A 14,210-nucleotide genomic window follows, 5' to 3' on the forward strand; every position below is an offset into this window, starting at 1 on the left:
GAGCTTTGATCTCTCTTACAACATCTGCAATTCTGCTCTTTTTTTGTGGCAAAGAGGCAACACATTTTTGCTTACTAAGATTTTAAAAGCATAAAAAGAAACATCCAATGTAAATTGAATGAGGCTAAAATAATTTTAATAATTCGTTACATTTATATAGCGCTTTTTCTGAGACCTCAAAGCGCTTTTTACATATGGAAGGGGGGAATCTCCTCAACCACCACCAATGTGCAGCATCCACTTGGATGATGCGACGGCAGCCATATTGCGCCAGAACGCCCACCACACACCAGCTTACTGGTGGACAGTGATGAAGCCAATCAGTGTATGGGAATGATTAGGAGGCCATGATGGACAGAGGCCAAGGGGCAAATTTGGCCAGGATGCCAAATTTTCTTTAAGTGAAGAAGGGGCACTTAAAATCCTTTAGCTCATTCAGTTTACATTACTCATACAGATGCATAGATATACATAAATATTCCATATTCAAGTGGATTAATACAGACATATGCTAGTAGCCAGAATTAATTGGGATATGACAATCACATCACTATATTTACATGACACAGACAACTGAATATGTTTAAATCCATCTAATTTCAGAATATTTATCAGAATTTTTCGTGCAAACGAAGTCAATGCTGAACAAACAAAACAGGAAATCTTTGTACACAATACCGGTTAAAAGTTTGGTGTCAGTAAGTTTTTATTTTTTTTATTTTATATATAATATATATTTACTCTGCAAGGATGCATTCAATTAATCAAATTTACATTTTGCAGTGTTACAAAATATTTTTATTTCTAATAAATGCTGTTCTTTTGAACTTCATTTTTATCAAATAATCCTGAAAAAAATGTATCACGGTTTCCACAAAAATATTACGCAGCTTAATAAGCAGATAAATATTAAGAAGTTCAACTGTTTTCAACATGCAAATCAGCATATTCAAAGGATTTCTAAAGGAGCATGTGACACTGAAGACTGGAGTAATGAGGCTTAAAAAATTTGCTTTCCATATTAACATTTTTTTTTTTTTTTTTTTTGTATCAGAATTTTACAATATTACTGTTTTTAGTCAAATTACTTTATTAAACTTAAAAAAAAAAAATTAACAACACCAAACTTTTAAATTGTGCATATGGTGGGATTTTATCTGAACATGACCACATACAATATTGATTCTGATAAGTGTAGATAATTCCGTTCTGTCACCAGTAACAGAGCAGTGTGGAAACAGAAACTCTGAGTCTTGTCTCTGCTTACACAGAGCCCAAATTACACAGAAGCATCCAGAGAAAGTGATCTTTAAGCCTTGTAGTCAAACTCTTTCCATTTCTAACAAGCTTACGGCCCATAGTTCCTCCCTGCCCTGGGTCACCCAGCACACAGGGTTCAGTAAACAGCAGCTGAACATTAGGCCTAGACTTACTGTGTTTGGTTTGATTAGGGTGGTCCACAGCTTAAAGGATTGGCGGATGAATAAAATGGGCCAGGCAAACAGTTACAATGTATAGAACCTTTCACCATGGTGACAATATACAGTGGCCCCAAAAAGTATTTAAACACTTAAGCCACATTTTGCAATCCATGAATTTTATTGCAATAGATAACAAAATATTAGATCTAATGCAGTCTGTAAACAAAATATGATACAGCTTTTCTCTAAATAACTTCACTTCACTATATATATTTACAAGTATTTTATTATTATTTAAATCAAAGGCTTCCAGTGTCATTTGTAGTGGATATTTGAACCTTAAATGTTTATATATGTATATATTCTAAAGAAAAACATGCAACATACATTTTTTCTGTAGGTTTCATTCTGATGAGAACCTCAGATGTGCTTCCTCCTTAAGTGCCATAGAGGCCAAATTAACTCGCCTGTTTCAGTCAGAATACCTCTCCCTCCTCCAGACCTTTCAGTGAGTACAATCCCATTCTCTCTCTCCCTCTCTCTCTCTCTCTCTTTCTTCCTTCTACTCTTTCTCCTCTTTTCTCCTTGTGAACAAGACCCCATTAACACCCTCTAAATTGAGAACAGGTATCTTTTCTCTCTCTTTTAACACAAGATGTTTTACTACCTTTTGGGTCAAAGGTTGACACGTTTTTTTTTTGGTCTCTTTAATTATACCTTTCCATTGTTACCAAGAACCTCATCATAGAAACACTTCTGCTCAAATGAGATTCCTTTAGAACTCCCTCAACTCCAAATCCTCTAACTAGAAGCATCTCTCTTGAGTTTGAAAAGACCATTCTCTTACTTACCTAGAGCTAATGCGTTTAGCAAATGCTCTATTATACTTGTTGAAAAGAGAATGTCATTTTTTATTTTTCAAAATCTATGTGTGTTTCTTTGTGTGTTTGTATTTGTATAGGAACATTGACAAGCTTAATAAGGGGACTATAAGTAAAGAAGAATTTCGAGCTGCAATGGAGAGCAGGTACATTTTTCATCTTTCTTATCCTTCATAAAATCATTTTCTCTTTAATGTTTGAACGCAGCTTCTAAAATAAATCTAAATGATAATTAAGCTGCATGATTATGATTATTATGACTGATCGAGTCTCACTTTCAGCATATTTACTTTAAAAATATTGTCGTCATCATCAGCACTCTCATTTGGTGACACAAAATGCTAAATTGATCATTGGATTTGAACACTAGACCAGTCGTTCTCAACCTTTTTGACTCCAAGGCCTCCTAATATATTTCTGGTACTTCTGTTGTTATGACAAAGCTGCTCATTTTCAAAAAAATATTATTGACAGAAACTAGGAGTGACAATATATTAAAATAATGAAATAAAATAATTATAAAGTATAAAATTCCATAACTTTCAGTAACAACGTTCTTTAGCGTTTGTCTGGTTTTCTAGTTGTTTGTGATTACAGTTTATTTATTTTTTTGTACTCACAAATTGCAATTTCTCAGCTATGTCTACCTAATAAAATATTTTAGAGAATGACATAAATAGAAACATTTTAAAATGTATACTCATTATAAAATGTTTATTAGATTTTTCATGACTTTTCCAGGTAGAAATGACATTAAAATTCCATCATATTACAAGGTTTTCCAATACTGTAAGAGTCCTGGTCCATAAATAAAAATGACAGTTAAATTAAATAAAGAAATACAATGTCAGCGTACTTTTTTTTTTCTTTTTTTTTTGCTGTTTTAAAGTTTGTCTTTAATTTAAGCCATCTTGTGGCCCCTTTGAAGTGTGGTGAGGCCCCCTAGTGGGCTCCGGCCCCCTGGTTGTAAAAACCACTGTACTAGACTGGCATGTGTATATGACGAATAGTTGTTAAAAAGAATTGTTTCTTGCCTACGGGACTAAGTAAGCCATTACTGAGACTGCTGCCCCCTCAAAAAAGACCCTGCCTTATTAGCGTCTAAACTAAGTGAGAACCTAATTTACTCATATCATTGAAGTTTGAAACACCCCTGTCTTTTCTCTCTGTCCTTTAAAACACATTTACCTCACCATAATCCTCTTTATTTGAGTATGTAGTATTGTAGTGAGTGTGGACCATGTCTGTCAGATCTGAAGGACAATCTCACATTTTTATTCATAATCTTTGATAAGTTCATTTGTCTTTATCTGTGTTTTCTGGAGCGAGTGAAGGTTGTAGTTTGTGTGAGTGAATATTTGAGGGTGTGCATACGTGTATGTGAAGTCTAATCCCTTGATTGACTGGCCAGTGTGTGTCCAGCTCTGTGCGATGCCCGGGTGAAGAGGGCAGTTGACCTTATGACCTCTTGACTCTGCAGTGCGCGAGAGGGTCAATGAGTGGCGTATGCTTAAGATCTGCTGGACTGGCCGGTCCTGATGAGTGGACCCTCTGCCTGTGGTGACATCAGTGATCTGGTGCTGACCTTCCCCTGACCTTCTCCACAGGTTTGGCCTGGAGATTTCCGACCCTCAGTTTGAGCAGCTGTTGGACAGGCTCCCTCTTGACCGCCACGGAAATGTGCAGTACCCGATCTTCATGGCAGCCTTTGACACCAGGTACAGAGCCGTTAAACCAGTCAGCTTAACATTTGCTATATCAATGTTAGCTGCACACTAGTTTTGGATTTCTTTTTTTTTTTACTATTTAATGTTGGCATCATGTTGCAGGACTGCATACCTATTACAAATGTAATAAGAGGGAATTAGTAAGCTTTTAAGAAAAAAAAGAAAAAAAAAAGAAATTTGTTTTATATTGTTTTGGGATTTTGATCAGCATTGGTTTCAAGGATCCTTAAGAGATTTAGAAACATTTCACCCCACAAAAGTAATTAATTAAAAAATTGGTGACAAAATATGGAATTTTAAATTGCATGGACAATGCGGTGTGTTTGTTCGTTTATTCATTTAGAATATTTCAATTTATTAACATTAACATATTAACATAGTCTCCAACTAGAAGGTTCTACTCATTTTAATTTTAAATAGGTAAAACCGTTTCAATTGATTGTATTTTAAAGACTTTAGCCAAATGCTGAAAATCTAAGAAAAATATGATGAAATTATTTGATTACAGTGAAATCATGTCCACAGCTTATTGTCATTTTTGATCTCAGCAACAAGTAACACAACCTTTTCTTTGCAAATCGCTTTGCAAATAATGCTCTGCATTTCTCTACGTTTAAGAGAAATTTTTAAATGTAATGAAATTTTAAATATAAGACAATACAAGCCATAATTTAAATGAAACGTATTTGAAATTGTATAGTAGTTATTTGTGTTTTTTTGTGTGTGTGTGTGTTTTTTGTGGCTACAACAGTTTGCATGATTTGTATTCAGAAAGAGGGAAGAGATTAGGTCTCTAGTGACGTCATTCTTCAGGGTGGCTCTCTCCTTTGCTTTTGTATTTTTGTCATTGTGCTTTTCCGGATGCCTATGCTAGCCTAAAAAATATGCAGGTCTATAAAACAGTGTATGCATAACATTGGCTAACTGATAAAAGCTTATTTGCAAAAACAATCATCCTATAATTTAGCATGTGAGTCAGATATGCATTTCAGTTCATTTTAAACAAATTTTAAATGATATGCCGTTAAAGGGATAGTTCACCCAAAATGTTTGTAATCAACAGATCTCGGTCCCCATTGACTTCCATAGTAGGAAAAAAATATACTATGGTAGTCAATGGGGCCCGAGATCTGTTTGGTTACAAACATTCTTCCAAATATCTTCCTTTGTGTTCAGCAGAACAAAGAAACTCATACAGGTTTGGAACAACTTGAGGGTGAGTAAACAATGATAGAATTTTCATTTTTGGGTGAACTATCCCTTTAAAGTTGTGATGGCATAAATTCAAACTCAGAATGCTTGAACTCAAACATTGGTTAAGCTTTATTTCGATTGTCAACAAGATATTCCACTAACAAGTAACTTTGCAACTACATGTCAACTAACTGTCATTAATTTGCAACTACATGTCATCTAACTCAGTATTACTGTTAGGTTTGGGTTAGTAGAATAAGTATGACATAGTTGCAAAGTTACTTATAGTCAGTAGAATGTCTGTTGAAGGACCATCAAAATAAAGTGTTAGCAGATGACTGTTTACTAAAACTCTAATGACTGGTAGTTGACATGTAGTTGCAAAGTTATAGTTTTTAGTATGTCTAAAGTAGACTATCGAAATAAAGTGTTACCAAAATATTTATGCTGCTGAAAGCACAGTGGTGAACCAGTGATGAAATAAATGCAACACATGCATGGGGAACAAAAAAAGAGGAATATGAGAATAACCTATATATGATACGTGTTTCTTGCAATGAGCCCACATATTTTGTGTTTATGCGAAGATGCTTTAAAATGGTTGGATATGAGGATTAGGTTCTGACCACCCTGGGGGACCCATGTGAACTCCCCTAACCACCTAATGAATGACCAACAATAACCAACGCTATGTAAACGTTTCTTAAATAGAACAGGGTAATGAATTTTAATCTGCTAGAGTAGCAGCTCTGAGACATGCAGTTTTAGTGTGTGCGTGCGTGTGTGTGTACGCATCAAATGGGGGCAGGGTTTAAGCTTAGCTGCTCATTTTATTTTCTCTCAGTGTGTGTAGGGGATAAAGACCTAGAAAACCAGCCTGGCTTAGTTGACAGGTGACAAGGGTTATACTGAATGGGGATTTTGTAATACTAACAGTGGGGAAAAAGCCCATGGTCCAAGGGACCTCCTGAATAGAGAGAAAGAAAACTTTAGAACTTCTATACTCGCAGAGAACAGTGAGAAAGGCCGACCATGCCCCGCCAATGACAGCTACAAACTGTCGCTCTTTCCCTTTCGCTTTCCCTCTGTCCCATGAGAAATGCTAAATCATTCATGCTAAAGCGGCCTGATCCCAGTGTCAGTAGTTCCTGTGTGGCATTTCCTCTGTTTGGGTGAAACTTTGACATGTTAGTCAAACAGAGCTTTAGCTGTCAACATTCAGACATCACCAGATTAACATCGCTCACATCCCGCTCTAGCTTTCTTCTGAGTTTAATCACATTATTGAACCTTATATTGGACATTTAATAGCAACAATACAAGATAAAGGTACATGTGAGTAGATAGTAACAAATAAACATTGCATATGAAATTGCACCGAAATTGCGACTGATTTACCAAAGAATCCACAGTGAAATGGATATGTTATATGTCTTAAGCTCAAGGAAGCTCAAGGAAAATCTGTTCTCTCAGTTCATGATCCCTTTAAAGGTGAACTAAGTAACTTTTTTACCTTAACTGAACAGCTTCGGAGTCATTGGAATGGTTATAATACTTATTTCGGGTTGAATGGTGGTCGTTTCGCATCCCCCTGGTGCCCGTGAGCGGAAAATACGCACTTGCAACTTTGGGGCGGCGGGCCACCGGCTGCCGCGTCAGGAAGTCTTGCGTGATATCAGGTCTCGCGATGTAAACAACTGCTTTACGGCCAAAAGAAATCTGCTAAAATGCTGTCATTATTGCGCTCCCTCACACTGTTCGAACCCGAATGAAGAAGACGTTTTAAAGAATGTCCCATCTGCTTTGATGTCGTTGATCTACTAGCCTCTGGTGTCTGAGAATCACCAACGAGTTTTTACAACAGTGTTGTCAAATATCTATTCCGAAGCTGTGGGGGGAGCTCTAGAGAGAAACCTGCGAGCGAAAAGCGAGAATACAGCGTAGAAATCCCGAAGCTACTGAGTGCTGCTTTAAAGTTCGGTAATTTACACTTAAAGCCCTGTTTTCAGATCGTTTCTGATGAAATAGAACGGTTAAGATTGAAATTTGGACAAATGCTGCTGGCCTGAGAATGTTCGGTTTCTGTGGTAGCACCCCCCCCCACCACAATGGCTGCATAGGTGCACTGGAACAATCCTTCCTAAAACGCATTCAACTTTCGTTTACAAAGACGTGAAACTCACCGAGTGGTCAGGGGTGTTCACTGATATGCTCACACAAAAATCGCTACCACAGAAACCGAAAATTCTCGGGCCAGCAGCATGTGTCCAAATTTCAATCTTAACCGTTCTATTTCATCAGAAACGATCTGAAAACAGGGCTTTAAGTGTAAAATACCAAACTTGTCCTTTAATATCATCTAATTATATTATATTATATTATATTATATTATATTATATTATATTATATTATATTATATTATATTATATTATATTATATTATATTATATTATATATTATAACAAAGTATAGTCCTATCCATGAAGATTAATATCATGTTACTCTATTCCCTCTGCAGATTTGAAGGCTTTGCTTCAGTAATGGTCGTTTATACTGCTTGAAAAGTATGAAAATCTGATCTATCATAAGTTATTTACTTTTTGATTGCTCTAGCATTAATGATTAAAGTATATATATTATTATTATTATTATTATTAATAAAAAAAAAAAAATGTTTTACTGTAAACATCTGGTGATGCTTGTAGTGTTAAGAGTGTTTCATCAGCCTCAATTTAGCTTGATTTGTCTACCTCTCTCTATGGTGGTAAAGTGGCCTAAGGGTTGTTGGGCCCCTCACAGTTTGTGTGGTCCCTATGGTGAGACCAAGAAACCAAGCAGTCATAGGATGTGTAGATGTCAGATCTTCGTGTGGGAACCTCAGACGTCAAAATCCCAGATATCCCACCCTAATCTCCACCAAAACATTTTGTTTTTCCTCTTTCTCTCTCTTCGGTCCCTCTCTCTTTTTCCTTTCCTCCCTCCACCCATTTAGGGCTTTAATTTTTATTCATGGGGTGTGAAGGGGTTGAGACGGGGGTGTGGGGACAGGATCGGGATGGAAGGGGATAACTCCTTGAGCTGGGTCCAGGGCTCAGACCAGCGCTGGTGACAATGGCCTCAGTGTTGTGCTGGGTGTTGTGAGCAGGCCGTTTGGACATTCTTCCCCTGTCAGTGGAAGCAGATCTGGGAGGTAGCGGTGCCCGGGATTACCATCTCATTAATAGCAGCCATGACTTTTGTTCAAAGAACGACTTGTGTAATGTTGCCGTGTGGATGATGGGTAATCCGCTGAAGCTGCAGCTGTAGGGGAAACTGGACACAAACACACACACTAACACACACACATTGTGGCTATACAATGTGAATCCTTTTATGAAAGAGGCATTGAAAACATAAAATTATAGAAGTCGATATCGACAGACAAACTGACCAGCAACCGCAAATCAATCTATCTATCTATCTATCTATTTTATCTATCTATCTATCTATCTATCTATCTATCTATCTATCTATCTATCTATCTATCTATCTATCTATCTATCTATCTATCTATCTATCTATCTATCTATATAGCGAAAGCGCTATATAAATGCAGTCCATTTACCATTTACCATCTATCTATCTATGGTAACAGAAAGGGGACAGTTAAACAGACATCTAAAATGTTATTAGAGATTTATATTCCAAATAAATACAGTTCTTTTAAACTTTATATTCATCAAAATGTACTTTTTATATATGTATCACGGTATCCACAAAATTATAAGGCAGCACAACAATGTTTTGAACATTAATAATAAGACAAAAAGTTTATTGAGCACTAAATCAGCATATTAGGATGATTAAACCAATTGTAATTAATTATATTTCACAACATTCCTGTTTTTACTATATTTGTATATAAATACACAAGACTTCTATCAAAAACATTTTAACTCCAGTGTAGTTATTGGAGGTCAAATCACAAGACTGATTGCTTCGGAAATAGTAATAGTACACCTCTTTTCAACAAGCCCTCTGATTTGATATATCATTCATATCCAAAGCAGAACACAAAAGAAATGAAAGTCAGTGGGGTTCAAAACAAAAAAAATCGAAATATCTTCTTTTGTATTGTAGAAACAAATGCTATAAGGTTTGGAATGACATGAGAGTAAGTAAATAATGACATTATTTTTATTTTTGGGTAAATTGTCCCTTTAAAGATTTTTAATAATAATTGCACAAACACCACACACACACACACACACACACATTTTCAGTCTGAGCCCCAGCAGCTCACTCATGTGGCTCTTGTAGTCTCTTTCACACATTCCTCTCTCCACACACACGTCTCCTGCTCTCAGATGGTGGCCCAGATTAAACAGAACAATACAGTCCAAACGTGATAAATGTGCATCTACTTATTCCTCTCTTTCACTCCCTCACTCAGTCCATCCATCCTCAGACGAGATGATATAAAAGCGAAATAAGCAGCCCATTCATTCACCAGTTATCTCTGTGGGCGTCTCGTCTCTGCGAGTGATGGGACTCCTTCCTCCTTCAAGTTCCCTCTTCTTTTAATTTCAAATCCCTCTATCTCCGCTTGTGGAGAACAGTGGGTCCACAAGGAGTTCAACCGACCCCTCGTCTGTTAAAACAACATGCTGTCTATCCTCTGAAGATCAGTCGTCTTAGGCAGAGAGGGGGTCTGCCAATGACTCTGAATCAGATCTGAACTTGGGTGGCAATCTAAAATACATGTTATGTTAATCTAAATAGAATTTGGCATGTAAAGTTTAAATTCAAGAGCCATCATTACATTATCATACTTGAACTTGCAGAGCTGAGTGGATGGGGGAGGAGGGCAATTTATAAAAACTCAGGGCCCTATCATACATCCGGCGCAATGCAAGTTTTTTTTGCTAGTTTCAGCCTGACGCAGTTATCATTTTCACGTCCTACGCCACGTTGTTTAAATGGCAAATGCATTTGCTCCCATCTGTTCACCCATGGGTGTGCTGGTCTGAAAACGAGGTGTGTTCAAGCGTATTGTTGGCGCGTTGCTATTTTGAGGCAACTGAAAAATTAGACTCCGCCATTGACCAACAAAAACCTGGTATAAAGTCAATGGCGCAGTATTGTTTTGTTATTTAAAAAAAGCTTATATGAGCCTATAGGCGGGTGCACAACGTGCATACACTCTGCTTATTACACACACAGGGATGCGCAGCAGTACACAAACATGCCAAATATTAAAAATAAAAGGATTACAATGTAACAGATTATCATTGTGTACATAAAGATTTGGTGGAATCCGGCTTGTCCTGTAGATGGTCTGCTCTGGAGAAGCGTTCAGTCTTTCTGCTTGCAAATTCCGCCATGTAAATAGCAATCCGCCATGGCTTGAGCGCAACTGGCTTTTAAAGGCAATGGGAGATGAGACTCCGATTAGTTTATTGCACGTTACGCCCAAAACACACCCATTACTCATTAAAAGAATAGGGACAACCCTTTTAGACTTTGCGCCGGGCGTGCTGACAATTTTTCCCGTTAAACTAGCAAAAGTGGATTCAGACATGCCCTTAGTGCACTTGTGCTGTTTAATAAAACGTTTTCTCAACTACTGTTTTGCTTTTTTTGTAGAATACACTAATTGCACCCTGAAAACGTTTCATTAAACTTGTCTTGGGAGCGCTGAGAGCACCGGACAGCGCAGCACATACTGACATCATCGGTGGGTCCGCAACCTATGATGCCGGAATCAATTGCCAAGGAGGTCCATATAGCGATGGTGCACGCTCCGGAACCACCAGAGCTTGTGGTGAATTTTCTTTGGGAGTCCATATGAGACCACTCTGTGGTCGTGGGAGTGGGCTCATTTTATGGGTCTGTGGTGTGCGAGTGGCTACATCCCCCTCCATCTCACCCACGGTGAAGGACGAAACACTTGTCAAGAGCACAAGCTCAACAAAATCCCCAAATCTCCCTTGAGGACCATAAACAGAAAAAGCAATCTTGTTTTTTAACTGTTCATTGAGTCCAGCATAAAAAAGGAAATCAAAGCACTGTCAGGGTAGTAGGTCTGATAAGCAAGGTCCAAAAAATCACTGGTATGGTTGCTTGAGGGAACAATCATCCTGGGTGAGGAGGAGGCGGCGGCGTACTGTTGCTAGATCCATATTTTTTTCTGGAAGGTCGTTCTGTCACGGTTAGCATGGAAGAGGAGAGGCAAGGATCTATTTGCAAGCAGTCTTCCACAAGCACACAAAGCAACATCATAAACATAAATCCAAACAGGAATACAAAGATCATACTCTAATGGTGGAACAAGAAACGCAACAGTTTTACGTAGGTGTGTAAAGACAACGACTGACAAACAAGAACCGAGACACCGTCAGGGGTATATATATATTTATACAACGGTTCTTTCTGGTTCTCGAATCTGATTGGCTGAGAGCCTTTTCCAGCCGTGCGATATTTGAGCAGTAACATCACTCTAACCGTTTCACCGTTTGTATCACTCCGCTTGCGGTGACTGTCATGGCGGTCGAGCAAATTCACCATATTTTTTATAAATATTTCTGTAGTTGTGTCACAAAATGTAGTTTTAAATGTTTTTTAGGCAAGAATGTAGTTATTTAGACCTCAAATATGTGACTAATATATAATCTAAGTGCCTATTTTATGATTTGTTCAGAAGCTTTTGCAGGTTCGAGCTCCAGGCCGTCAGCGGCCGTTCATCACTCATGTACCCGCAGAGAACAGCATCATCTCGGCCAATCCTTCTGGAATTTGCCGCTGGCTCTTATAGATAGTGGTTAAATATGAGATATAATTAATTTGGGGTATATCAAACGGGCGATCTTTGGTCTTATTCATCTATTACTTTTTCCAGAGCAAATCGATTTTGGTTAAGGGGAAAATTAAGCTTCATAACTATTTGGCTATATTTCACTTGAATCCTGTACTAGAGTCAAGTCAAGTCATCTTCATTTATATAGCGCTTTTAACAATGTAGATTGTCTCAAAGCAGCTTTACAGAGATAAATGTATAATTTAATGTAAGATTGTTTTGGCTTTATAGCGGTTCTTTAATAAAGTTATTTTCCAGCCAAAGTTAGTTTTGATCGATTCGCCTCCGTCGCAACGATCATTTGTTCTCAAATTGGGGCCGCCAAGACGACACCATTCTCTCTACACAGACTTCAAACGTGAACCTGTGAGAAACGCTGATGGCGTTCAGATGCGCTTTAAGAACGGGTTCTATAGTTATGTGCGTTTGAATATATGTGTGCAGGTTTGGAATTCCCCACAAACCAAGCCTAAACAAATTACTGGTGTTTCCTTATAGTTTTGATTCAGAATTTTATTTTATTTTATCAATTCGGGGTAGATACGCAAATTGAGTTTTCCCGACGACGCTTTATCTGTAGGGAAAGGGATCCTCCATAGAGAGAGACTAGTTGGCACTTCAGCACTGCGTTGTCATCGGTCCAGGCGAAGGTCCTTCATCAGATCTGGAAACGGCCTGGATCCGGCAGGCTGCGGGAAAACCTTGGGATAAACAAAGACACTAAAATTAGCGTAGATGCCATTCTTCTCATGATGTAACAAGTACATCAGGATTTATGGGAAGTGTTCCCGGTTCCAGCTGACCTAATCTATGCAGCCTAAAATTGAATTATAGAAGTCTATAATGTATTATGTGAACGCTATGTCAAAGAGATGTGTCTTTAATCTAGATTTGAACTGACAGAGTGTGTCTGCTTCCCGGACAATGGTAGGAAGGCTGTTCCAAAGTTTTGGTGCTAAATAGGAAAAGGATCTACCGCCAGCAGTTGATTTTGATATTCTAGGTGTTATCAACTGGCCGGAATTTTGAGATCGCAATAGACGTGAAGGAGTATAATGCGTTAAGAGCTCGCTCAAGTACTGCGGAGCTAAACCATTTAGTGCTTTGTAAGTAATCAGCAATATTTTAAAATTGATGCGATGTTTAATAGGGAGCCAGTGCAGTGTTGACAGAACTGGGCTAATATGGTCATACTTCCTGGTTCTGGTAAGAACTCGAGCTGCTGCGTTTTGAACTAGCTGTAGTTTGTTTATTAAGCGTGCAGGGCAACCACCCAGTAGAGCATTACAATAATCTAGCCTTGATGTCATGAACGCATGAACTAATTGTTCCGCATTTGTCAATGAGAGCATATGACGTAATTTAGATATATTTTTAAGATGGAAAAATGCGGTTTTACAGATACTAGACACGTGACTTTCAAATGAAAGATTGGTATCAAAGAGCACACCCAGGTTCCTAACCGACGACGAAGACTTAACAGAGCAGCCATCAAGTGTTAGACAGTATTCTAGGTTATTACGTGAGGAAGTTTTTTGTCCAATAATTAGAATCTCTGTTTTTTCAGAATTTAGAAGTAGGAAATTACGAGTCATCCAATTTTTTATATCAGCTATGCATTCTGTTAATTTAGTGAATTGGTAAGTTTCGTTAGGTTTTGAAGAAATATAGAGCTGAGTATCGTCGGCATAACAGTGAAAGCTAATTCCATGTTTCCTAATGATATCTCCTAATGGTAGCATGTACAGAGTGAACAGCAGCGGTCCTAGTACTGAGCCTTGTGGTACGCCATACTGAACTTGTGATTGATAAGACATCTCTTCATTTACTGCTACAAACTGATAACGGTCAGATAAGTATGATTTAAACCATGCTAGTGCAATTCCACTAATGCCAACATAGTTTTCTAGTCTATTTAAAAGAATGTTGTGGTCAATGGTGTGCATTGACCACAAAAACAACTAGAGTGCAGTTTGTACGTTTGACTAAATTGTTTGCTTCTGTTTGTCTCCAATTGTCTTTTATAATGGCTATTGTTGTTCATTTAAAAATTGTTCTATATAAATAATATGTCCTATTTGCTATTGAGAAGGGATTGTGATATGGACTTAAGTGAAAGTTATTATTATGCCTCTTGATGGCGGCAAAGACTG

The 14,210-nt window shown here is 37.8% G+C and overlaps 1 protein-coding gene across 1 annotated transcript in view; it reads left to right on the forward strand.

Annotated features, from left to right (window-relative positions):
* LOC311286190 (EF-hand calcium-binding domain-containing protein 6) overlaps positions 1–14,210 on the forward strand; it is a 33,920-nt gene that overhangs the window by 9,680 nt on the left and 10,030 nt on the right. Inside the window, exons 10-12 of the mRNA XM_084402292.1 lie at positions 1,822–1,929; positions 2,383–2,448; positions 3,910–4,020. Of these exons, the coding sequence (XP_084258418.1) occupies positions 1,822–1,929; positions 2,383–2,448; positions 3,910–4,020 (285 nt within the window). The remainder of the gene's footprint in view (positions 1–1,821; positions 1,930–2,382; positions 2,449–3,909; positions 4,021–14,210) is intronic.

This window comes from Rutilus rutilus (genome assembly GCF_951802725.1).
Source record: "Rutilus rutilus genome assembly, chromosome: 2".
Classification (NCBI taxonomy): domain Eukaryota; kingdom Metazoa; phylum Chordata; class Actinopteri; order Cypriniformes; family Leuciscidae; genus Rutilus; species Rutilus rutilus.